The sequence below is a fragment of the Mus caroli genome, unplaced genomic scaffold (assembly GCF_978045245.1).
Source record: "Mus caroli unplaced genomic scaffold, Mus_caroli_1 scaffold_13, whole genome shotgun sequence".
Lineage (NCBI taxonomy): Eukaryota > Metazoa > Chordata > Mammalia > Rodentia > Muridae > Mus > Mus caroli.
In genome coordinates, this window is record NW_028227268.1 from 17,729,798 (window position 1) to 17,756,621 (window position 26,824).

The following is a 26,824-nucleotide window of genomic DNA, read 5'->3' on the forward strand; positions in this document are numbered from 1 at the left end:
AAGCCAGGGCCAGGAAGCGGGAGTGGGTGGGTTGGGGAGCAGTGGCAGGGAAACTAGGGAAGGGGATAACATTTGAAATGTAAATAAAGAAAACAACTAACGAAAAAATTTTAAAAATTAAAATACTAAAAATATAGAATTGTTTATGGTCCACACTAAGGGGTGTGTTTTCACTTGATGTCATCTGCAAAGATCCTACTTTGAAATAATTGCACAGCCTCAGGTTCTCGGCATGAGTTTTGTAGGGGTACTCTGAGCTCAGCTTAATCAGATAAGCCTTAAAACTTAGTCCAGTGATCTGTTAATGTGAACTTGGGTTTTATATAGCACTGTAATAATAGAGTCCTTGTTTGAAAATGTGCTAGACCTTTTTCTACTAATTTTGCTATTATCCACATTTGTTTTAATTAATTAGCTTGATTCTGGGGTTTGAATTCCTGATCTTTATGTGTCCTGGACAAGCACTAATATTGTGCTATCTATCCATGTACCCAGTCTGTTGAGTTGTAAACTGTCTTTAGGTAGGAGATTAGGGGACATGGAAGTCTTTGTCATAGGTTAGCATCAATTTTCTTGTATTTTTGGGCAGACAATTAGAGAGCTCAGATTTTTCCCCTCTCTTCCTTCACATCTTCATTAAGCTCAAATTTCCTTCAACTCACTGTGTAACCAAGGATGACCTTAAGTGATCCTCCTGCCTCTGCCTCTCAAGTGCTCAAGTTAAAGTTGTCTGCTATAATATTTGGCATTTAGTTTTCCTTTTTAAAGTGGTACTGTGTTGTGTTTAGGTTTTTAGATGGTCTTTCACTTACATATAGCACACTTTAGCCTGGAACTCAGCTGTGTACCCCAGGTTATCCTCAAACTTGGAATTCTCTCTGCCTCTGTCTGTCTCTGTAGTCACTGGGATTATAGAGGTGTGCATTGCCACTCTTGATTTACTTTGCTATATGTTGATGTTATCTCCTCCTTCCTCTCCCCCTCCCCATCTCTTTGAGGGTTTCTCTGTGTAGCCCTGACTGTCCTGGAACTCAATTCTATAGACCAGGCAGCCCTCAGATTCACAGAGATCTGCCTGCCTCTGCTTTCCAAGTGCTGGGAGTTACCTTTCTTAAAAGTAATGTATTACTGAGTTCCAGGACAGCCAGGGCTATACAGAGACACCCTGTCTCAAAAAAACAAAAAAAAAAGTAATGTATTACAGTGGCTGGTGAGACGCAGCAGGTAAGCATGGACTACTACTCTTCCTAGGTTTTGATTCCCAGCACCCACATAGGAGCCCACAGCCATCTATACCTCCAGTCCCAAGGCATCAAATACCTTCCAAAGGCATTGTACTCAAGTGGGGTATAGACATAGATTCAAGCAAAACACCCAGCTATACACATAAAATAAAAATAAATTAGTTTCCAAGTAATCTATTTTCCCAAAAACAGGAATCATTTGAGGACTACTTTTTTATTGTTGTTGGTTCTCCCCCCCACCCCACCCCCAGCGTTTTGGGGTCCAGACACCAAATTCTGTTCTATCAAAAGTTAGCTGTTACCTTCTAAGACTTAATGTACTTCATAGTCCCAAAAGTTTCCTTTGGAAATAAGTTTTTGTTGTTGTTCTCTGACAAAAGTACATCTAGTTGTGGCCTCCTCTTCTTTTATATGCTGTGGTATCATTATTTTTGGGAAACAGTCTTGCCTTTAACTTGTAGCCAAGGAGGACCGTGAACAACTTATTTTCTTGCTTCTACCTGCTGAGTGCAGCCCAGGTTGCTGTCTGTGTTGTACTTGGGGTCTTAGGCGTGCTTCTGCTATGTTTGAATTTCCTAGGTCAGATAGTCGGCTCCCTCCCCCTCCTTTTCATAAGATTTTTTTGTCTTAGAAAGGGGAAAACAATGTTTTTTCAATCATAACGTTTTGGGTAAGGTTCCATAGAGAAGTGCTAAGATAGCTTTCAAGTGAAATACTCTTTAGAGAGGCTAGGATAGGAGATGTAACAGCAACAGTGTAGAAGTTCATGAATGTTCATCCAAGCTTCAGAGTAAAATCTCTGGTTAGAGGTTATTAACACACAGATAAATGTAAAGTCTTTAAATATTTTTTTAACAAATTCTTTTGGGTTTTTTTTCTTCTTTTGAATAAATGCATTGAAACTTTAATCCCAGGCAGAGAGAGGCAGGGCTCTGATCTTTTCAGTTTGAGGTCAGTTTGGTCTGCAGAGTGAGTTCCAAGAGAGCCAAGGCTACATAGAGAAATTGTCTCGGTGGAAAAAGAAAAATCTAAAAACATTGAAACCTGGATACAAAAAGAGCTTAAGCCAGGTGTAGTGGTTTAGGCCTATAATTCTAGTCTGTAAGAGGCTGAGGCACAAAAATTGCCTCAATCCGGGCACTGGTGGTGTACAGGGAGGCAGAGGCAGGTGGATTTTTTAGTTCAAGGCCAGTCTGGTCTACAGAGTGAGTTCCAGGACAGCCAGAGCTACACAGAGAAACCCTCTCAAAAAACAAACAAACCAAAAATTGCCTCAAATTTGAGGCCATCCTGGGCTATGCACAAACACATGCACACACCGATTTTAATAAAAAGATAGAAGGAAGGTATAATTTTATTTTTAAACTGTTAGCCAATCGCGCTTCCCATCTTATTTGTGTTGTTAGGTGTCATGGACAGTTTTGTCTCATCTATCTTGGTTCTTGAGAGTGTAGTTTGTAGCGGGTTCTGGTTTGTCTTAATTTGAGTAGGGAGCTTGAGCTAAGAGTGATACAGTGGAGTGCGTCTATGAGCGGAGGCCGTCTTTAAAAGCAGAACTTCACCCAGATGGCTGTGATGGTGCATACCTTTAATCCCAGCCCTCTGAAGGCTGATTATGATTTTAGAACCAGCATAGTCTGTATTTCAAAGCCTTGTCTTGATTTGACCATTGATCTCTACTCCAAATACTTCAGTCTCATGAGAATTTCATTTGTTTGTTTTCTGAGTTGGGTCTCATATATCCCAAATTGTCATTGAACTGGAACACCTAATGATTTTGTCACTCCATCCAAGTTTCGACATTACTATCATGTCCAGTTTAGATGGAAAATTTTCTGAAACAATGCACAAGAACTCTGCTCTTCACAAAAAGGTTTTACTTTTATGTATATGAGTACACTGTGTTGTCTTCAGACACACCAGAAGAGGGTTTCAAATCCCATTACAGATGGTTGTGAGCCACCACCATGTGGTCGCTGGGATTTGAACTCAGGACCTCTAGATGAGCAGTCAGTGCTCTTAACCTCTGAGCCATCTCTCCAGCAGGTTTTACTTTTAAATGGTAAGGTTTAGGAGGTCGATTTTTGCTCACTGAATTAAGGAGGAAAGCATTTTCAAGATTTTGTTTTTTTGAGACAGTTGTATTATGGGCCAGAAAAGTGACCTTGAATCTGTGGCCTTCCTCTGTCCTCATCTTCCTCAATGCTGTGATGTTGTCTATGAGGCACCAAATTCAGATTGAGGGGTTTTTTTTTAATGGAGAAACTTTAAAGTATGCTACTTTTTATTAAATTTAAAAACTATTTTTTATACATACACTTATGATAATGTTTTCAAATATCTGTTTTTGTGGCTTCATACTGGACTTTTTTATGTACTAGAGATTGAATTTAGAGATCCTCACACTAAGCACAGACTAACTACACCACTGAACTATATCCTTAATGTACTGAGCATGGGATTTTTGAACTAATAAAAATTGTTAGTATCAACCTAGTGTGGAATCCCATTTCTCCAGAGGTAAATGTTTCTCCATGTGAATTACTGACCTTTCTTTTTCTCTTAGGAGTCTTTACTTTTTATCTAGTGTGTCCCTAGTCCCATTCTAGTATTTTCAGATACCTCTCTTGCAGGGAGAATACATGGGGACTTTTTTCCCTTAAGATTCATTCATTCATTCATGTATGTGAGTACACTGTTGCTCTCTTCAGACACACCAAAATCGGGAATTGAACTCAGGACATCTGCAAAAGTAACCAGTGCTCTTAATGGCTGTGACATCTCTCCATCCCAGTTTGGTAATTGTTTATACACATATAACTGAAACCCTTCCATTAATGATATTAATCTAATAAAGTGGAGTTTATACTGTACAGTTACAATAAAATATCCTAACTGATTAAGATTCTGGCTCTGCTAGGGCAGAATAAAAAGAGTGACATATAAGACAAGCTATGCAGGTGAATTAAAGTGAAAAAAAAAAGTGGATGGAGTGTCCAAACCTGTCTTTCAAATTTACATTTAATAATGAGTGTTTACACACATGCTGCAGAGAAAACTTGTAGTTAAATAGACAACTCATGGATTCAGCTTTCCCCCTTCACTGTGTATATTATGGGCATAGCAGCAAGCTCCATAGCAGCAAGCTCCTCTACTTCCTGAGCCATCCCTCTGGCTCAGTTTTGAATCCTAACATCTTACTGAAATTGTGCTACTCCTCAGCTTTTTATTGAAGCCTTTTGACAGGGTTAGAATCCAGGACTTTGACTGGGTGATGGTGCTCACCTTTAAACCCTCAAGGAGGTGGTGGGGAGAATCAGGTTTGAAGACAGCCTGAGTTTGAAGACCTCTGAGTTTGAAGACAGCCAGGGCTACACAGAGAAACCCTGTCTTGAAAAACAAATCAGATAAGTGAAAAAGCATCCAGGGCTTTGCCCAGATGAGTACAAGTGCTGTAGTGCTGCTGCTTTTCAGGCTATTTTTGAGCCATAGGATAAGGGGAAGGCCTCTGGTTAGCAAACTCTGAGCCCCAACCAATTTGAGATTAATTCTTAAGCTTGGTAGTTTATACCACTCACACTCTCTTTCTACTCTTTGTCCTACAGGGGTTGATAGTCCTTGGGGAGGCACCTTTCCCAGATCATACAACAGAGTTACTTTCACTTAGTTCTGAGGTGAAGACAGATCATGGGAGAGATAAATTGGTAAGTATAAAAGATAGAAAAGGGGGGAAGAAAAAAGATAGCTCTTAATAGGTCAAGACACTACAGCCACATATAAAGTTACAGAGTAATGGTTGAATCGGGGCACATAGGTGTAACACAGTCATACAGTTTTAGTAGGATAACTTTTCTCGACCAATATAATGGGGGGGGGGCTCTTAAACAAGTTGAAGCAAAGGGACAGCCACATTTTACATAAGACAGAGAGAGAGAGAATAAAGTTTTGAGACAGGGCTTGTCTGTTATGTGCAAAGCTCTGGTTCAATTCTTAGCACTGCATAAGCCAGGTGTGGTAGTGCTCACCTGTAATCCTAGAGCTTAGGAGGAGTATCCGAATGTTGGTCATGGTTTGCTACCTAGTAAGCTTGAATCAAGGTTAGAAAATACGGAGCCCTGTCTCAAATATTTAAAAACAAACCCAAAACAAAACATTAAAAGTTGAATTAGGAGTGCTTAGTCCTCAGTGGGACATCATCTGTGTTGCACCCCCCTCCCTACCCCTATCCCCAAAGGCTCAGAAAAACAGACTCTTGTTGGGGAAGAAGGGTATAAAGGTGATAAAAGCCAGAGATGGTGGGTAGCAACTAGGAAACCAGTCTTCCAGTCACAGCAGGGCAGCTGCACTTGTAAACTTAAAATGGTTATGACAGCATGCACAAGATGTGTACAAACTCTACCCAGACAAAAATACCATCATAGAAGGGGAAGTTGTGCACAAAATCCTACCCCTATACCCCAGGAGCTACTGCCAACTAATAGCTGCTGAGAGGGGGTTTGCTTTTTCCAGTGGAAGGCCACATGTACAAGAATATATAGGCAGCACAATTAGACTTTGGGGGGGAGGGGTCTTGAGACATGATCTCTTATATAGTCCTGGCTATCCTAGAACTCGCTATGTAATCCATGATGTCCTTTAACATACAGAGATCCTCCCAACTTGTGCCTCCCAGGGTACTTGGATTAAAGGCAAGCATCAGAAGGCATGGCCAGGCTTTTTTTTTTTTTTTTTTTTTTAATAGGGATACAAAGTTAGCCGAGGCGGGAAAGGAGGAGATGAAATGAGTGAGTGTGTGTGAAAGTATCAAAACACATTGTACAAAAAATTCTCAACAAATAGAAAAAACAAAGGGAAAATTTTTGGATCAGAGATTTTTACTATAGAAATACCATAAATGCTTTTATGAATGATTTTTTATTTCATAATGAGAATAAAAGTATCTTAATAATCTTCGATTTATACTTCTAGCTCCTTTTTCCTTTCTCGGCACAATTTCATTCTGGAGTACTCATTTTTCTCAATTTTTCCTTTAAAAAGTCCTGGCTTGTGGGGCGAGGCTATGCTTCCAGCACTCAAGGGAGAAGCAGGCAGAACCCTGATGCTGAGCTAGAGCTACTCAAAGACACTCTTTCAAAAAACCAGAGAGAAAGAGACATAAAGCTGAGTGTATCATAGCACATACCTGTAATAACATCACATGCTAAGTTGCAGCAGAAGATCAGGAGTTCAACATCAGTCTGACTGATAGTCAGTCCAGCCAGTCTAGCTAGAGAGCTGGCTCTGGGGGCTCCCTTGTCTCTGCTCCCCTAGCTCTGGGATTATAGGACTGCCACTCTAGCCCATGATTTATGTAAGCACTGGGGATCTAAACTAAAAGTGTTTTACACACTGAACCTACTATCTGCACAGCTCTTGATTTGGTTACTCATTTCAGGATTACCATTAATCTTATTTTATATGGGTTTAGATTCATTTGATTGAATTACCTCATTATGCATTGGGAACTCCCTCAGATCCGATCCTGTGGCATTTTTACTTGTTTACTTATTTATTTTTGTTTGTTTGTTTGTTTTGAGGTAGTGGTAGTTGGTTTGCCTATTTCTTTGGTGGGGTTTTTTGTTTTGATATGAAGTCTCTACACTGCACTGGCTGTTTTAGAACTCACTGTGTAGATAGGCTGGCCTAGAACTCTCAGTTGTTCTGGCTGGCCTTGGAAAACAGTGTCAAAAGACCAAGATCTGGGGCCACATGCACTGGTTATAGTCATTGCTGACTATATTATTGGTTATAAGATTTCCCAATAGGCACTCGGGAGGCAGAGGCAGGCGGATTTCTGAGTTCGAGGCCAGCCTGGTCTACAGAGTAAGTTCCAGGACAGCCAGGGCTATACAGAGAAACCCTGTCTCAACACCCCCACCCCCAGGGGGGAAAAATTTCCCAATAGATGTAGCCAGAAAACCCAACTGCTGTTGTTCATACATCTTTACTACATCTATTTTTATTTTATTGTTTGCTCGTTTGTATGTTTTAAAAATCATGAGTTGGAACAACCCAAGCAATGCTAGAAAAGGCTTTGGAAAAATGAAGAGTTTGAGACTAGGACCTAGAGAGAGATAGCTCAGTAGTTAAGAGCATGTGTTGTGCTTGCAGAGGACTTGCATTCAGTTCTCAGCACCCACATCATGAGTCACACATATACACATGCAGGCAAAATACTCATACACATAAAATAGTCTAAATATGAAAAACAATAAGATTGAGACCAGTCTGGCTACATTGTAAAAATCCTGTCTCAAACCAGTCTATGAATTACTAACAGATGATCATAATTTTCACTTTGTTATTGATAGTTACTTGTTTGTTTTTGTTTGGTACTTGGTATTGCTTTCCAAAGCTGACCTCCAGCTCACAGGAGTCCTCTTAACTCTACCTTCTGAGTGCTGTAGCTAGAAAGATGTGTGCCACCACATTTAGCCGTAATTATGTATTCAATAGAATACCTATGAAAAGAGAGTTTTATGATTACCAGATCATATGAGAAACAAATTTACTAACCTAGAATACAATGTTCATGTACAGAATAGAATGTTAATGCTATTGTATAGTCTAAACTGCTTTCTGAAATTTTAGGGTTTTTTGTTTTGTTTTGTTTTCCCTTGTGGGTTTGTTGGTTTGCCTATTTCTTTGGTGGGGTTTTGTTTTGTTTTGATACGAAGTCTCTCTCTACACTGCACTGGCTGTTTTAGAACTCACTGTGTAGATAGACTGGCCTAGAATTCTCAAAGATCTGCCTGCCTCTGTCTCATAGTGCTGGGATTAAAGGCATATGCCACCATACATTGCCTTCCTTATGTCCTTTTTGGTAGTTGATGTTTTTTGTGATAGAGTTGTGTTTGTTTTTAAATATTGTATTCCACTTACCAAATCACCCACAAAATGGTTGAGAGGTCTTTTGGGGAATCTAGGGGTTAGGAAACAATAATATGGTTCTAAAAGATATACTCAATTTTTCTCTGTCTTTTTAGCTGCTTTCCCATCTATCTTTACTTTTGGGTTATCTTTTTATTGGTTTTTTTTTTTTTTTGGTACACAAATAGGTGTTTGTACACTTTTGTTGTTGGTATGTGTATGTTTGTTGTTGTTTTGAGATGAGATCTCAAGCCGGGCGTGGTGGCGCACGCCTTTAATCCCAGCACTTGGGAGGCAGAGGCAGGCGGATTTCTGAGTTCGAGGTCAGCCTGGTCTACAAGGTGAGTGCCAGGACAGCCAAGGCTACACAGAGAAACCCTGTCTCGAAAAACCAAAAAAAAAAAAAAAAAAAAAAAGAGATGAGATCTCATATAGTCTAGAAACTCAGTTGTAGATTCTTAAGCATCCTCTACTACTTCACATTTTGTCTCTAAAAACAAAATAAAATCCTCCTTGTGTAAATATTGTTTAAATGACTATTTAGTCCTAAATTCAAATTGAGGATTTTGTTTAGTAAAAACATTTCTTTTTTTTTTGAGTATTGGTAAATAATGTCATTAAGGTATTATATATTTATCATCTTTTCCCTTTCTATACTCATACTACTTTAAAGAAATGATATAAAGAACAACTGAACTACTAAGTATTAGTTTTCTTTCTCAGAAGAGAAGTATGCTGAAAACGTAAGCTCTTGAGTAGTTCAGGATAGCGATCTTCTTACCTTTGGCTAGTCATGAGTAACTTCTTTTCCTTGCATCACCAGAAATATATTGAGTGGTGTTTTGGCCTGACAAAGGTTTGAGGGTAAAGTTAAAGGGATAGAAACTGGCTGGGAAATATTGATCCATAGCAACATTATTCCTTTTGAAATTCTGAAAATAGTAAGTAATTCAAGGGATGTAAACCCCTGGTTCAGTTGCTAACACCATAAAAGCCAGGCATGGTGCTCCAAACCTGCTATCACTCCACTGCCAGGTAGCCGAAGCTCAAGGTCATTCTCGGTTGGATACAAAGAGTTTGGCCATGAACAAGTGTCACCATAATCAACCCACAGAGAGTAGAAGTGCAGTGAGCTGTGTGTCCTCATTTTAAAATATGCTCAAACGGATACCAGATAAGTAACTCGGTGGGCGTGGGATTTTTACAGTCTTTGATTTCCATTTGGAATAATATCCTGGCTAAAGTGCTAAGTTTGTAGGAATTACTGATGCACCTTATATGTAGCAAACAATATTTGCTGTTTTCACTTAAAGCTGTTTTAAATATCAGATGACTCTGCTGGTAAAGGCACTTGGTGCAAAAGCCTGATGACCTAACGGTCAGTTCCCCTGCACCTACATAAAGTTGGAGAGCCAAGTGTCATTGAGATGATGGGGGCTTTGAGCTAAGAAGTGATTCATTAGAATATAAAACTAAATCCCCGGTTACCCAGTTTGCCTTGTAATTTTGATGTTTGTCAGGGAATAACTAACCCAAACTAAACTATTAAATGTTTTAGCTAAACAAAAATGATGTGTATAAGAAAATGATATTTCAAGAAGATATGGTATGGTGATAATTGAGTGGTTTTGTTTTCATACTGTTTTGGCCACACCAACCTTGAATTCCAAGCAGTCCTCCCCGCCTTAACTTTCCAGATGCTAAACATATTTCTAAACATATTTCTCAGGACACTGGTTCTTAGGTCCTTCCTTGTCCCTGCCCCCAATATGCCCTATAAAATTTATACTTAATAGGATTTTTCTTCAAGACCTTTTGCCACATTTCTTTGGATTGGCTAAGAGGGCAAACTATGAATTCCAGTGCCTGCCTTTTCTATCACTATGTTAAATATTTTATGCCTTATACCGGATTCTTTCAATAAAAGAAAGAAAACAGCCGGGCGGTGGTGGCGCACGCCTTTAATCCCAGCACTCAGGAGGCAGAGGCAGGCGGATTTCTGAGTTCGAGGCCAGCCTGGTCCTACAAAGTGAGTTCCAGGACAGCCAGGGCTATACAGAGAAACCCTGTCTCGAAAAACAAAAAACCATTTACAGTATCCCTCATTACCTCTAATTCTCACAAAAGGCAATCCTTTATGGCCCTGCTTTAGACAGATGAGGATTATGAGTGCATTTTTGTCTGCCACCTTAACTTTTCTATGCTTTTCTCTAACTGTGAGCTATAAATCCTGAACTTTTGGAGGCAGAGGCAGGCGGATTTCTGAGTTCAAGGACAACCTGATCTACAGAGTGAGTTCCAGGACCGCCGGGGCTATACAGAGAAACCTTGTCTCTAAAACAATCAAACAAACAAAAGAGTTCATCTGAATATTTAAAAAAAAAAAAAAACTCACAGAAGCTTCAGTGATAATGCCTACTCTCTGGGTAGGCATTAAGTCTGAATATTTGGCTCTTTTTATAATTTCTTTTTTTTTTTTTTTTTTTTTTTTTTTAAAGAAAGTGTGTTAGTATGTAGCCCTGGCTGGTCTGAAGTCTACTCTATAGATCAGACTAGTGTCAAACTCTAGAGATCTGTCTCACCACAGGGGCTGTGGTGGCAGATGCCCTTAATCTCAAAAGAGCCAGACAGATCTGAGTTCAGTCAAGCACAGCCAGGGCTACACAGAGAAATCCTGTCCCCCCCCCCCCAAAAAAAAAAAAAAAACAAAGGAAAGGAAAGGAGGGGGAATAGAAAAGTGTATGCCCCACCCACCCAGCTTCTTTTTATACTTTCTTATGGGGGTATTGAAGATGTTTGAATTGTGCTTTCATTTTCTGAGAACACTAATGAGATAAACCACTGCAGTAAAAGTGGTCAAGCCTAAAGTGTATCAGGATTGTTTATGAAATATTTGTTAACATCTTTGTAGCATTTATTTGGGGGGGGGGTGTTGAGACAGGGTTTCTCTGTGTAGCCCTGGCTGTCCTGGAACTCACTCTGTAGACCAGGCTGGCCTCGAACTCAGAAATCCGCCTGCCTCTGCCTCCCGAGTGCTGGGATTAAAGCACTCCACGCCCAGCTAGAAGCTTTTAGACTACTAGATTGAATGTGTTGTTTTTGTCTTAAGGTATTATGAATTTGTTTAAGTAACTGTGGATGACTTCACACATATTTGTGAATAAAATAATTTAAAATGTACCTTCCTTTGTGAAAATTAAAATCCACATTAAAGTATAACACATCTGAATTTCATTGCTGTTATTTTATAACAACACCTGTCTGTTACATCAGAGAAAAAATAGTTTTGTATTTAAATATGTATATCTGTAGATATCAAAATTAAAAGTAGCTGCTGAGCAGAAGTTTGCTGAATGATAAGATTACCTGTGACTTTACTTCCTTACTATCCCTTCAGGGCAAATTCTTTCTGTAATTTTTGTAATAAGATTTGTGTTAAGAATGGTAACTGTTGGGGTCCAAGAGTCAAACCACAGACCACACAAACAGTTAGACAGGGTTGGTTTATTGAACACATAGGGGCAGTAATTCAAAATTCAGGACGAGGCTACGACTCAAACATCTTTTTCTGTCAGCTTATAAAGGGTAAAACCACAAAACCCACAGTGAGCTCATCACACAGACACAGGAAGTGCTCCTTGGCCGTGGGCTCTAACCAAAGCCATTTTAGACATAATAGTTTATTGTGACCTTTAATTTGATAGGTCCTACATAAAGCTTTGTGGAATTTCTTAACATAACAAACCTCAGAACATAACAGTATGTGATCAGCATGATACTGCTTTGAGTCAAGTTATTTTTCTGTCAGTGACTAGTGGGCATATTATAGCAATAGTATAAAATAACTGGCAGGCCTGGAACAAAATGGCTGCAGCTATGCTAGAGGGGCAAGCCTAACAGTACCACTTATTCTGCCAAGTGTCTTTGCAGTTAAAAGTTCTGAGCTGGGCGTGGTAGCAAACACTTTTAAACCCAGCACTCATCCTGGTCTTCAAAGTGAAGGTCCAAGATAGCCAGTGCTATACAGAGAAACCCTGTCTGGGGGGGGGGGGGAGGGAGGAAGGGAGAGAGGAGAGAGAGAGGAAAAGAAAGTAAGTTAGTTAACCCCGGCACTCAGAAGACACAGAAGTAGGCTGATCGTTTTGTGTTTGAGGCCAGTCTGATAGCCATATAGCAAGTTCCAGTATAGCCAGAAATACATACTGAGATCCTGTGTCAATAAACAAAGATAAAAATGACCCTTTTAATCTCTCTTCTAAGGAAACCTTAATTAAATAGAGAGTCAATATTGGTACCTTATTCAACATTTAGATAACACAATTTCAGAAATTTATGCTGAAACATTTTTTAAATTTTTATTTCTGAGACCAGATTCTTAACCCAAGCTGGGCTCCAGTTCCTATGTAATTCAGGCTAACCTGTAGCTTGAAATCTTCCTATTTCTGCCTCACAACACCATGTTTTAAATGGATATGAAATTGCCTGTTTGTACATACCCACAAATAGTCTTCTAAACCAAACAGTCGTACATCCTCTAGTTAAAACTAACCTAAACCTTAAATTTTTCTCTCTTTTTTTTTTCATGGTGCCCCCGCCCCATGTTTGTTTTTTGGGGGGTTCAGAGAGTAGGATCAGGTGGTGGAGACTGGGTTCCACATAGCTGAGGATTCCCTTGAACTCTTGGTCCTCTTTCCCTTCCAAATGCTGCACAGCCCGTGCTATTGATTCCCATTACTTTTTCTTGCTGTAATATTTGTTTGTACTTTTTCAGATTCCTTGCAGATAGTAGATCTTCACAAAGCATTTCAGAGACTACTTGGGCTTATCTGGTTTTGTTATTGTGACCTGGTTTGACAGTGTAGTTCAGTATGGCTTAACCTCTTGATATTTCTACCTCTGCTTCCCCGGTGCTTGGATTACAGGTTTATGTCACCATGCAAATATATAATTACCCAGTTGTAAAGGAAATTTTAAAATAGTTCTCTAATACTCTTATGATTTTTATGTATATTTTAAATCATAATTATTTATATTTATAATTATTTATGTGCATGGTTGTTTTGTTTGCATGTATATTTGTTTGTTTAACACATGTGATACATACTCACAAAGACAACCGTATGCAAACTCAGGTCCTGTAGGAGAGCAACCAGTGCTCTTTTATGGCGCAACCAACCATAAAATTATTTTTGTTGCTACTTCATAACTGCAACTTTACCACTATTTTTAGTCATAATGTAAAGATATGTTTTCCAGTGGTTTTAGGGCGACCCCCATGAAAGGATTGTTCGACCCCCAGAGGGCTCTTACAGGTTGAGAAACACTGGATTAGGATATACTAATCCATGGCACTGGGAGTGGGGGTGGGGTAGGAACCTTGGATCATTGATCTATTAAGTGCATCTTAGAAATTACAAGAAATTCGGAATACCCCAGAGCTAATTCTGAGTGTAAAGAATCAGAAACTACAATCACTGTATCTATGTGGTTTTGTTTTTTTTCTGCAACTCCAAAATCAATTATTACCTGTATTCCTGTCTTTATTGCCTATAATTCAGAGATATGATTGACAATCAGACTCACTTCTCACTCCAGCCTCCATTTGGTTGTTTGTCCTGCCTTTACCTCCTAGATGATGGGATTACCACCATACTCTGAGCTCTCTCACCTTTTGTGAAGTATATATAACCTGTAAATAGAAAATTTGTTTTATATTTAATGGAGTTTCCTTAAACAGCTTCCTTATTTGTATTCTAAATATATATTTGATTTCTATAAAGGTAGTTGTTAGTCTGTCATGCACAAGGTTCTGGGTTTGATCCATAGAACCAGATAGAAAATAAAGCAGTAGGAGATGATTGCATTCATTTGAAATTTGTATGTATGTGTGCAAGTGGGTGCATATGTGTATACATACAAGTGCTGAGGCAGGAGGCAACATCGGATGTCCTAGTAACTATGCTTCTCTCAGTGGAGTGGCACTTATCTAGGCTGGCCGAACAGCATGTTCCAAGAGTCTGCCTGTCTGTCTCTTCAACTATATTCACATTACCCACATTTCTAGGTTGCATTTTAATGTTTTTTATGTATGTGAGTATTTTTCAACCATGTAATTCTGTGCACCACATGAGTTTCTGTTACTTATGGAGACCAAAAGAGAGCATAGGATCCCCTGGAATTGGTGCTTTAGATGGTTGTGAACTGACATGTGGGTGCCAGCAATCAAACGTCAGTCCTCTAGAAGAAAATTCAATAATCTTAATTCTGAATTATCTCTCTAGCCTCTTATTTCTATTTTTTTTTTAAGATTTATTTATTTATTATAAGTACACTGTAGCAGTCTTCAGACACTCCAGAAGAGGGCGCCAGATCTCGTTACGGATGGTTGTGAGCCACCATGTGGTTGCTGGGATTTGAACTCTGGACCTTTGGAAGAGCAGTCGGGTGCTCTTACCCACTGAGCCATCTCACCAGCTCTATTTCTATTTTTTTATTTTCAATTATGTGTATATGTTTGTGTCTGAGTGTGGTTTTTCACATCAGTGCAGTGCCTACAGAGGTCAGAAGAGGGAGTCAAATCCCCTGGGTCTGTAATTACAAGTAGTTGTGGGACACTAGATATGAGTGCTAGGAGCCAGAGTAGTAAACAGTCTTTGCTTGATTTGGGGAGTGGTGTTTTGTTTGTTTGTTTTGTTGGTTTTGAGTTAATGTTTTATTGTGTAAGTGCTAGGATTAAAGGTGTGGGTCTCTAGTCTCTGCACTTAACTTCTTTATGTGAACTACTTGAGCTTAGTGTTTGTTCAGGGATCTGAACTCAGGTTATCACATATTTGGCCAGCACTTTACTAACTAGTCCATCTCCCCAGCCATCATTTGAGATTTTAATTTAGTTTTCTGTCAAAAAATATTTGCAATCTGGGTAGTAACACTCAGGCAGAGGCTGACAGATCTTTGAGTTCAAGGCCAGTCTGGTGTACTCAAGGTCCAGGACAGCTAGGGCTACATAGAGACACCCTGTCTCCGTGGGGGAAAAGCCAAATGTGCGCGCTGTGTGTGTGTGTGTGTGTGTGTGGTGCTGTGTCCTGTCCATCCATCCATGGAGCTATTTTAAAATAAAATACAACTGAGGATTCTAGATATGTGTTACAGCATTTGTCAGACATGCTCTGGCACTGGTTTTGATTCCCAGCACTATGAAGTTTAACAGTTTTTGAAAAGCAAATTTTTATATTATAGCATCTAAAGTTAATAATACTGAAATTTCCTTTTGGCTCTCTTGATTGTTATTTACCCTTTTTGGAGAGTCATGTTACTCTGTAATTGTTTTGCTAAACTTTTGTTGAGGTCCTTCCTCTGTCAGTATATATGTATGTACTATTTGTAATCTGGTAAACATTTGGGTTCCTTTTTTCTCCAGAGCTAATTGTCTTGATTACTTTATTCCCGTCATGCTTTGGTTTGGTTTTGAAGTTCACTGTCAGAAATTTCAATGAAGTGGTGATGCTGGGATAAATAGGGTTTTGTTTGTTTTGTTTTGAGACAGAGTTTCGTGTAGCCTTGGCTGTTTTGGGACTCCTTCTGTAGACCAGGGAGGCCTTAAACTCAGATCTGCCTGCCTCTGCCTCCGCCTCTCAAGTGCTGGGATTAAAGCCATGCACTACCACCATCTGGCTCTGCTGAGATAAATATTAATGTGTTTTGTCTCTTTTCTTTACTCAGATTGAGTCTGTTTCTCAGCCATCAGAAAACCATGGTATCCTTGTTAGTAATATTACAGAGTCATTGTCTACCAAATCATGCGGAGCACCGAGACCTGTCAATGGAGTTGTTAACAGGTAATGTTTTAGCTCTTCTACTTCTCAAACTTAATACTCATAAATGTTGAATTTGTAGCCCCTAGTCATTCCCAGCCAAGATTGGAAAACCCTACCACTCATTCATACTTTGTATGTTTTATACTATGCCAAGTATACTTTATTTAGTATGTTCATGCAATCCCTTGTACCTACCATTGTCTAAAAGGGACTGGCCCTGGAGTAAAACAAAGTCCTACAAATTATTTGAAGGTTCTTAATAGGTTCCATGAGCATATGAATGCATATTATCCTCAGAATTCATTATTTATAGAACTGTTTTTAAGACTGCTCACTAATATTTGCAAAATTGTTTTCTTACCTTTTGTTAGTCACATTTGTATTATGGAAGAAAAACTTACGGTTGAAAAATTGACCTTTGCACTTTGCAGACATAATAGATATCATGCACTGACAGCCTCCTGACTAAGCATAGACAAAATATTAACACACTTAGATTAATGTGCATTGTCATTCAGAGTTGACCTGTTTGTGTCTGTGAACATTTAAAAGTCAGGAGATGGAACCCACATTACAGGCTTTCTTTCCTCTGTGTTCTGAAAAGTAAGTGTCTTCCTCCCCTTTTGTAGTCTTCAGCCTGTCCTGGCAGACCAAGTTCCAGGTGACAGCTCTGATGCTGAGGAACAATTACATAAAAAGCAAAGGCTGAATTTAGTTTCTTCATCTGATGGCACGTGTGTTGCAGCCCGAACCCGGCCTGTAATGACCTGTAAGAAACGGAGGCTTGTTAGGCCCAGCAGCATCGTTCCTCTTTCTAAGAAGGTAGGTGCTCAGAGAACCGGTCTGCGGTCAGCTTTGATACTCTCCAGAGTTGGCTAGCCCCTAAGTTCTCCTGTGAACCTTCAAAACTACTGAATCCTAACCTGCTTCCTAGGACTTGGTGTAGTTGCTTTGCTTTTTTTATTTTTAATTCTTTTACATTTTGAGTTAGCATGTCATGTTTAAAGTGATAGTTTCATATGTATCATTGTGCTTTGTTCATAGGAAGGTCATAGACCATGATAAGCAGATGTGAAAACTTCTGGCTTGAGTTTTGAAACAAATGGAAGAGCTTAAATTCTACCATGAACACTTTGAAGGGGGATTTCTCATCTTCTCTGTTCTCAGTGAAATTGGAAGTTTTAAGCCTGGCATGGTGGGGTACAACTGCACAATCCCAGTACATGACAAGTAGTGGAGGAATCAGGAGTTAAAGGATCAGCCTTGATTAAAAACTAAATAATAAATTTCAAGGCATCCAGGGTTACATAAGGCTCTGTCTTAAGTAAACCAACAAAAATAACAACCAGGTGTGGAGCAGTAAGCCATCTCTGGCTTCTCCCTTCCACATGTTGATTTGGAGACAAGATCACTTGTAGACCAGGATGATCTAAACTCCCGCTTTACCCCCTGTGTGCAGCTGTGAACCACCAGGCTTGACTCTTGCTTTTGAGATTGTTGGTTTGTTTTGTTTCTGTTTTATTTCGATATAAGGTCTCCCTGTGTAAACCAAGCCGGCCTGAACTCCTGATCCTCTGTCTTAGGCGGAATGATCACAAGTATACACTACCACACCCACTCTGCCAGAAGTGACAGTGGCGGATGTTATAAGAATTGTGTTTTAATGTGCTTGTTTTCCCTGAATGTTTGTATGTGTGCCATGTGTATTGCCTGGTGGAGTCAGTGGTCTTTAAGGAACTTGCCACCAGGAGTTTGGCGAGTTTAAACATGTGCTGCCATAAGTGTCTGGGCACAGAGTGGACTTGGGTTTGTGGAGGTTCTGTCTGCTTGCTGGTGCTGCTCTTTTGTGGGGAGGGCATAGGTCACAAGGGCCTCAGATCGCTGGGAAAAGAGTGGACTTGAGGTTCATGATGTAAAGTTCCAAAATAATCAATATGAAAAAATAACATGTATTAAATTATAATAACTGGGACCTTCTAATTCACTGGAAATTGAATGGAATTAAAGTCTACTTAAAGATGCAGTAGTATGTATGATTCTTATGTTTGTAGTAGACTCTTGTTTTTTTGGTTTTTTTTTTTTAAAGATTTATTTATTTATTATATGTAAGTACACTGTAGCTGTCTTCAGACACTCCAGAAGAGGGAGTCAGATCTCATTACGGATGGTTATGAGCCACCATGTGGTTGCTGGGATTTGAACTCTGGACCTTCGGAAGAGCAGTCGGGTGCTCTTACCCACTGAGCCATCTCACCAGCCCGACTCTTGTTTTTATATAAAAAGCTGTATTACATACTAAAACATAAAAAAAAATGTTTGGGGGGGGGCTGGGTTTGTTTTTTTTTTTTTTTTTTTTTTTTTTTTTGGTTTTTAGAGACAGGGTTTCTCTGTATAGCCCTGGCTGTCCTGGAACTCACTTTGTAGACCAGGCTGGCCTCGAACTCAGAAATCCGCCTGCCTCTGTCTCCCAAGTGCTGGGATTAAAGGCGTGCGCCACCACGCCCGGCTAGGGGTTGGGGTTTCAAGACAGGGTTTCTCTGTGTAGCCCTGGCTGTCCTGGAACTCACTCTGTAGACCAGGATGGCCTCAAATTCAGAAATTCACCTGCCTCTGCCTCCCAAGTGCTGGAATTAAAGGCGTGCGCCACCACTCTGGCCAAAAAAAAAAAAAAAAAAGTTTATATGTTTTTTTTTGGCCAGAATGTTTATATGTGTATCATGTATGTTACACAGTACTCCCAGATCAGCAAAAGATATTGGACCCCCTAAGGCTTGGGTTAACGACCGTTATAAACTACCATGTTCAACCCCAGTTCAGCAAGGAGCTAAACATACTCTCATCTGCTGAGCCATCTGTCCAACCACAAAGACTTGCTTTTAAAAAAGTATCTTCACTAAATTATCTTTTCTTAGCTCTTCTCCATCCCTCCCTTCTTCCTTTGTTCTTTGCTTTTTTGTGATTTGAGACAGAGTCTCTGTTAGCCAGCCTGGTCTTTATCTCTTAGGTCTCCTGCCTTTACCTCCTGAGGCCTAAAAATGGAGTCAGCCATATGCTGTCTTGCCCAACTTTCAGTACAGTTTCTAAATTATCACAGAAAATGGAGATGACTCCAAAATTGTGATGAATTTTTGATTGCTTATTTATTGAATAGCAAAGTTTATTTTAGTTTGAAATTTATGAAATCTATGTAATAATATAGATGTTGGAGTACCTGTCTGGTAAGTTTTTCCTTTATGAATATTTTTGTTCTTACACATTGATTCTTTTGTAAAATACCTTTTGAATTTTGGTGAGTTATGTCTCTTCTAGGTATTGATGATACAATATTAGATTAAAAACCAAAAATCCTTATTCATGAAATAACCTAACTACTAGTTACGAAACCAATCAATAACTAGACTACCCAGGTTATCCTGTAGCTGGTGTGGGAAGGTGCAGGACTGTGAAGTAGAGTTGGGGACTGCGGAGAAGGGAGAGGTGTGGCTATGAGTTCTTAGTAGTTCAAAGGTTAGAGCTGTGAAAACTAAGAAAAAAATCAACCAAGAATGATTAAGAAAGGAAAAATTCCACAGAAGTGTAGTGTGCTGGAGGGGTTTCTAAAAGACAGGTGGTGTGATTTTCCATGTCAGAAGCTGTTGACAAATGAAATAAGATGAAACTGGCTGGGTCAACTTTACTAGAGAGACCTCAAATGAACAGTTATTATAAATGGAATGTGCAGACCCTACAATATAGGCATACAAAACTAAAAATGAAACTAAACTTAAAATAAAACTAAAGAGTGTTTTCAACACTTCTTGAGAAGGAAAATAGAAAAGTAGCCTGTTTGAAGCAGAATCTATCTTTATATAATTGTTATATTTCCTGTGAAAGGGTTTTGAATGTAAAGAGAATTGTAGTAATCATTAATATTTGGACTATGAATTTTAATGCCTAATGTCCTTTGTTCCATTACACATTTGTACAGTGTATCTTGTTTTAAGATTTTATTTATTTATTTATTTATTTATACACGAGTGCTCTATCAGCATACATGCCTGTATGCCAGAAGATCCCATTATATATGGTTTGCACCAACACATGGTTGCTGGGAATTGAACTCAGGACAACTGGAAGAGTAGATATTTGTTAGAGTCTCTCCTTCATTGTCCTGTAAATCAGTGATTTTTCTGAAGAGTTCATGACAAGAAAACAATGTATTTTACTAGTCAGGTATGAAGGTACTGCAAGCCTCCAACACTGGGAGGTCGGTGGCTCACGGGTTCAAATAGTGTGGGTCTCTATCTGAAAAAAGGGAAGTGGTGGGTAACATGTTGTATTAGTTGTTGGAAAGTCACCACAGTGTATTTTTTTTAATTTGGCTTTTTGAGACAGCATCTCAGTATATAGCAATGGCTGTCCTGTAAATCATTATGTAGATCAGGCTGTCCTTGAACTCAGAGGTCTGCCCCCAGATGCTGGGATTAAAGGTGTACACCATGCTTTTTTTTTTTTTTAGTTTTTTTTTTTTTAGTTTTTTCGAGACAGGGTTTCTCTGTGTAGCCCTGGCTGTCCTGGCACTCACTCTGTAGACCAGGCTGGCCTCGAACTCAGAAATCCGCCTGCCTCTGCCTCCCGAGTGCTGGGATTAAAGGCATGCGCCACCAAGCCCGGCTCCCACCATGCTTTTTTTATCTTGCTTTTTTTGTTATTGTTGTTGTTTTTAATGTGTGCCCATATGTATATATGTGTACCACTTGCAATCCTGATGCCAGAAGAAGGTATCAGACCCCCTGGAACTAGAGTTATAAACACTTTGGAGCTTTCATGTTGGTGCTGGGAATTGAACCCTGGTTTTCTAGAAGAGCAGTGTCTAAATACTGAGCCATCTTCTCTGACCTTTCTTACCTTTCTTTGATGCTTTTGTTTATATATCTATTTATTTATTTATTTATTTTTAAAGATTTATTTATTATTATATGTAAGTACACTGTAGCTGACTTCAGATGCACCAGAAGAGGACGTCATTACAGGTGGTTGTGAGCCACCATGTGGTTGCTGGGATTTGAACTAGGGACCTTCAGAAGAGCAGTCATTGCTCTTACCGGCTGATCTATCTCGCCAGCCCTCTTTAATGCTTTTAAACACAGCACTTTTACACACACACACACACACACACACACAAAATACCTTCATTCACAATGAAAGTATTTTGGGGACAAGCCGTGTGCTTTTGTTTTTTAAGATTTATTTATTTTATGTATGTGAGTACACTGTAGCTGTCTTCACACACCAGAAGAAGCATCAGATCCCATTACAGATGGTTGTGAGTTGGCGGGACTTGAACTCAGGACCATTGGAAGATCAGTCAGTGCTCTTGTTTTTTTGTTGTTGTTTTTTTTGTTTTGTTTTGTTTTTGTTGTTGTTTTTTCGAGACAGGGTTTCTCTGTGTAGCCCTGGCTGTCCTGGCACTCACTTTGTAGACCAGGCTGGCCTCGAACTCAGAAATCCGCCTGCCTCTGCTTCCCGAGTGCTGGGATTAAAGGCATGCACCACCAAGCCCGGCCAGTCAGTGCTCTTAACCCCTGAACCATCTCTCCAACCCGTGTGATTTTTTTTTTTTTTTTTAAGTTTCACTTTTTCATTCTATTTCCCTTTCTTCCCCCTTCTTTCTTTTTCTTCCTTCATGTTTTTGGTTTTGTTTTTTTTTTTTTTTCTCGTGGCACTATGAATTGACTGCAGAGTCCTTGTACATGCTAAGCAAGCACTCTACAAGTGGCTGCATCCTCATTTCTCTTCCATTTTGAGACAAGTTCTCACTAAATGGCCCCATCTGGTCTTGAACCTGTGCTCCTCCTGTCGAAGCCTGAGATGCTAATATAATAGGCTTATCCCATTGTCTTTAATACTTTTGTGGGTGTTATTTTTAGATATTTATTTTTATTTTATGTGGTGGGTGTTTTATATACATGTTTGTCATTTGTAGATCTTAGTACCAGTTTTGGAACAAAGGCTTTAGTAAGATAAACTTGTTGGAGATAGTTGAAAATTATCAAAGGCCTTGAGTTCCAGAGATGTTTTTTTAAACTTTTTAGCCTCTAGATTTTAATTTTAAAATCAACAGGAAGGAGTCATAAACTATTTGTTGGAAGATAAATTTGGAGATAGTTTATGTTGGGGATGAATTAGAGCAAAAGAGAGTGAGCACTGACAAACAACATAACTCTAGTTAGTAATCCTGGAGCACCAGCAGTCTAAAGGCTCTTAAAGTCTGACAGTGGCGGTCTCATAGGCTAGTTTAGCCACCCATAAAGGAAGGGACTTGTCATCAAGCTTAACTACTTGAGTTTTGCTCTGGAACCTAGTAGAAAGAGCGAACACTCAAGGCAAGTGGTGTTCGTTCTCTCTCTCTCTCTCTCTCTCTCTCTCTCTCTCTCTCTCTCTCTCTCTCCACCCACACACACCCACACACACACTTAAAATTTTAATTTAAGAAATTCTAAAAATGTAATTGTTTTGTTTTGTTTGTAATAGGTCTTAATGGTAGTTCTATGGAACTACACAAGCACCAAGCTTTCATTTTTTGAAAGTCTTTTATTTTAATGTGTTGCGGCCCGCCCGCGGTCCACAACACGAACGGTTCGACTGAAGAAGGGCAGTTCAGGCTGAAAGAGAGGTAACTAGATAGGGCGGAAGAAAAGAATGAAGCCAGGACAAACAGATTCTGTTCGAGGCTCAATTTAATATTTCCAGACACTCAGTTTATAAAGGAAGGGGGAGGGAACCCAATTTCCCGCCAAGTAACTCAGGGTCCAGTAGCAGGACGAACACGTGTGTGCCTCCAGACGGCAAAGGCAGGTTCCAGCAGTAGGTAGGCGTGGCAGGACAAATGAGCCGGTAGCTCCACCCTAGAGCAGGCAGGTTCCAGGCTGGGGGGAAGGGAGACCACATTAATGGAGAGATGTTTTGGTTGGTTAGTTTGGTTTTTAGGGTTTGTTGTGTTTTGTTCTGTTTTTTGGTTTTTTGGTTTTTTAGACAGAGACCTGCAACTCTAATTAACTAGGTAGGATGGGTAATTTTGTCATCAAATAGTAATTAATGATGTTCAGGTAAGATAATCACATACAGTTATTATCTTTTTCTCTCAGCAGCATCTATCATTGCAACATACTGGAATTTTTCCCTTCAGTTTACCCAGTTTCATCTTCAGGATACTTAGTCCCAGCATGTGGATGTGTGGGTGGTAAGGTGGTAGAGGTGAAAGCAAGTAGAGTTTTGGGGTCAACCTTGGCTCTGTGAGTTATTGTTCACATTTTCATAAAAGGGGAAAACAGAAAAAAACATAGTAATTATGAAGGTGCACATACTCTTCTCTAGCATTGGGAATTAGAAGGGATTTTTGGTGTTTAAGGGCAATCTGAGAAACAGTACAACCTTGCCTCTTAACAGAAGGCAGCGTTCAATAGGGAAAACTGAGTCATACTTTGGCGAATGACAGACTTGTTCTTTTTAACACAAGATTGTAGGGACTCCATTTTAGACATCTCAGCTTTTTGTCTCAAAGTTTAAAAATCTAAAAAAGAAAAAGAAAAATTGGTTTACATAATTAAGTCTTTAGAGGAGTTAAATTTATTCTTTTAACTCTATCTTGTCCTTATATATGGTTTGCTTTGTTTGTTTGTTTGTTTGTTTTCCGAGACAGGGTTTCTCTGTGTAGCTCTGGCTGTCCTGGAACTCACTTTGTAGACCAGGCTGGCCTGGAACTCAGAAATCCGCCTGCCTCTGCCTCCCGAGTGCTGGGATTAAAGGCGTGCGCCACCACGCCCGGCTTGTGTTATGTTTTTTTGAAGGTAGAGGTCAGACGGTTGGAGAGGTCCAGGTGCTTGGGACCAAAAGCATACACCACTGTGTTTATCAGAGACAAATTGTCACTTTTGGTTTTCTTTTCACAGGTTCACCGTAATGTCCGCTCTGGCTGTGATGTGAATCCCTCTTGTGCACTGTGTGGTTCAGGCAGTGTGAACACCATGCCTCCTGAAATCCACTATGAAGCACCTCTGTTAGAGCGTCTTTCCCAGTTGGACTCGTGTGTTCACCCTGTGCTAGCATTTCCAGATGGTAAGAAAGACAGCAGAGTTTACTAGAGTCTAATCAGTGATCCAAAAGGGTTCCAGCTGAAAGAAAACCAGTGAGAACAGATACTTAATATCACTCACTTTCTGTCAACAAAAACTTGTCCGAGGTAAACCTCCTGCCTCAGCCTCCCAAGTGCTAGGATTACAAATGTGTGCCACCAAGCCTGACTTTTTATGTTTATTTTAATTTTTCAAGGTTTGTTTATTTTTTTGTGTGAGTATTGCCACATCTATATGTACCAGGAGCATTTCTGATGCTCAGAGGTCAAATCTGGAACTGGAATTAATTGTGAGCCTCCATGTGGGTGCTGGGAACTGAACCTGGATCTTTTATAAGAGCCACAAGTGCTCTTATCTGCTAAGCTATCTTTCCTACCAGATTTTAATTTTCTTTTTGTTTTTTAAGATTTATTTATTATTTATGTGTGAGTACACTGTAGCTGACTTCAGATACCACAGAAGACGCATCAGATCTCATTACAGATGGTTGTGAGCCACCATGTGGTTGCTGGGATTTGAACTCAGGACCTTCAGAAGAGCAGTCAGTGCTCTTAACCCCTGAGCCATCTCTCCAGCCCCCAGATTTTAGTTTTCTTGATTCAAAATATATTTGTAACGCTTAAACTTCTAACCATAGTTTTGGGGTTTAGACAGAGAGAGTTGATAACTAAGCTCAATTTACAGGACTAAATTTGAACATATAGGTACTACACCATTCCAAGTAGGATTCTAAAATATTTTGCTTGCCTATAAGATCAGATCTAAGCAATTTCAATCACAGGTTTAACTACTATGTTTAATAATGTTCCTGTTGGGATAATTTTCTTATAGTCTAAATAACAGCCACATTAGAATGCACCTAGCTTATAAATTGAGAGATTCTCAGAAACAGACATGCCCAGCTTTAGAGGGCACCATACTCACTATAGTCTATATGAATAGCATCCCTGAGGTATTGCCAATTTACAAATGTCTTTGAATGGCTTTGTGCACCAGTGAAGACCAGCAAGTCAGCGTGTGACTGCATTGCTGCAATTCCTGTCCATTGTATTTAGAGCTGCTTTGGCTTGCCCTCTTGCAGTTTCTTCTCTAAAAGATGGTGTAAAAGTAGGGGATTTCCCACAATTTTGTTTTGAGACAGGGTCTCTCTGTCTGGTCCTGGCTATCCTAAACTTGTTATGTAAACCAGGCTGGCCTTGAACTCACTGCCTGCTTCTGCCTCCCGAGTGCTGAGATTAAAGAGAGGAGCCACCATGCCTTGCCCCCACTTTTTTTAAAAGACAAGATTAGTATTGTTTTGACTCCTTTAAATTATAAATGGTTACATTCTTACTAAACCATAGTGTGAGTTTAGGTCTATTGATTTCCCCATCCTCACTTAGGAACAGGTAGTGTGTCAGGGTCTCATGTATTCTGTAGCCTCAAATTCACTCTGTAGCCAAAATGACTTTTGAACTTATGATCCTCCTACCTCCGTCTTGAGTGCGTTGGAATTACAGGCATGTGTATCGTATTGGGTTTATGTGGGTGCTGGACATTAGTCCCAGACCCAGGGCTTTAAGAGGACAAGCATTCTGCATTCCCAACCTACTATTTCCATCAAATTTATTATCTATTAATTTTTGGGGTGTTTATTGGGGCTTCTCCTCTACATTTGGAATTTTTTAATGTGATAGCTATTCTGTGGCACTGTGTGTGTTTTGTTTGTTTGTTTTTCTTCTTCGTTTTTTTCTGAGACAGGGTTTCTCTATGTAGCCCTGGCTGTCCTGGAACTCATTCTGTAGACCAGGCTGGCCTTGAACTCAGAAATCCGTCTGCCTCTGCCTCCCAAGTGCTGGGATTAAAGGTGTGCACCACTGCTACCCGGTCTGGCACTGTGTATTTTATTTGTATTTCCTCATCAGTTTGTAGAGTTGTTGGGACCAAAATCATCTGCCATTGTTTGTCGTGTTGTATCTTCCAGCTTTAGCATATTTTAGGCGCTTCTGTTACATTTTCCAGATATGAAATTGAGCCTGGCAATTTCCAGAAGATTTGAGCTGCATAGGCCTTATTGACAGTCCTGCAATCCTAGCTATTAACTGGAGGCTAAGACAGGAGACTTGCTGTTTACATAGACTCTTTCTCTTTGTTTGTTTGTTTGTTTGTTTTCGAGATAGGGTTTCTCTGTGTAGCTCTGGCTGTCCTGGAACTCACTTTGCAGACCAGGCTAGCCTTGAACTCAGAAATCCACCTGCCTCTGCCGCCCACCCCCCTCCCCGAGTGCTGGGATTAAAGGCGTGCGCCACCACGCCCAGCCATAGACTCTTTATTAAAATAAAAAGAGGCAGATGTGGTGATGCACACTTAAGAATCATAACACCTGAGAGAGAGAAGTGGGGAAATTCCCATGAGTTTGAGGCCCACCTGGTTGACGTAACAAGTTCTATACTTTAGTGAGAATTCATCTCAAATAACTGAGAAAGAAATTGAAATTAAAGTGTTTGGGGGTGTTCACCATAAATCCCTGCACTCAAAAATCAAGGCAAATGGATCTCTTGAGTTCTAGGCCAGCCTGGGCTACATAGTAAGATTCCCCTATCTCTTTTTAATTTTTCAAGACAGGGTTTCTCTGTGTAACAGCCACTCTGTGGATCAGGCCTGCCTCTCTGCCTCTGTGCTAGGACTAAAGGGCCAGCTGAGACCTCATCTCTTTCTTATTAATTGAGCAAATGTTCATAAGAGGGAAGGAAAGAGGCTTCTT

The 26,824-nt window shown here is 39.8% G+C and overlaps 1 protein-coding gene across 9 annotated transcripts in view; it reads left to right on the forward strand.

Moving 5' to 3' along the window:
* Positions 1–26,824, forward strand: part of Kansl1 (KAT8 regulatory NSL complex subunit 1) — a 129,903-nt gene that overhangs the window by 89,231 nt on the left and 13,848 nt on the right. For 7 of the 9 annotated variants that reach the window (XM_085829488.1, XM_021176689.3, XM_085829487.1 and 4 more), the window contains 4 exons: positions 4,850–4,948; positions 15,873–15,988; positions 16,597–16,789; positions 23,899–24,064. In XM_085829488.1, coding sequence (XP_085685614.1) covers positions 4,850–4,948; positions 15,873–15,988; positions 16,597–16,789; positions 23,899–24,064 — 574 coding nt within the window. The remainder of the gene's footprint in view (positions 1–4,849; positions 4,949–15,872; positions 15,989–16,596; positions 16,790–23,898; positions 24,065–26,824) is intronic. The other 2 variants (XM_085829491.1, XM_085829490.1) reach the window with 1 other exon arrangement.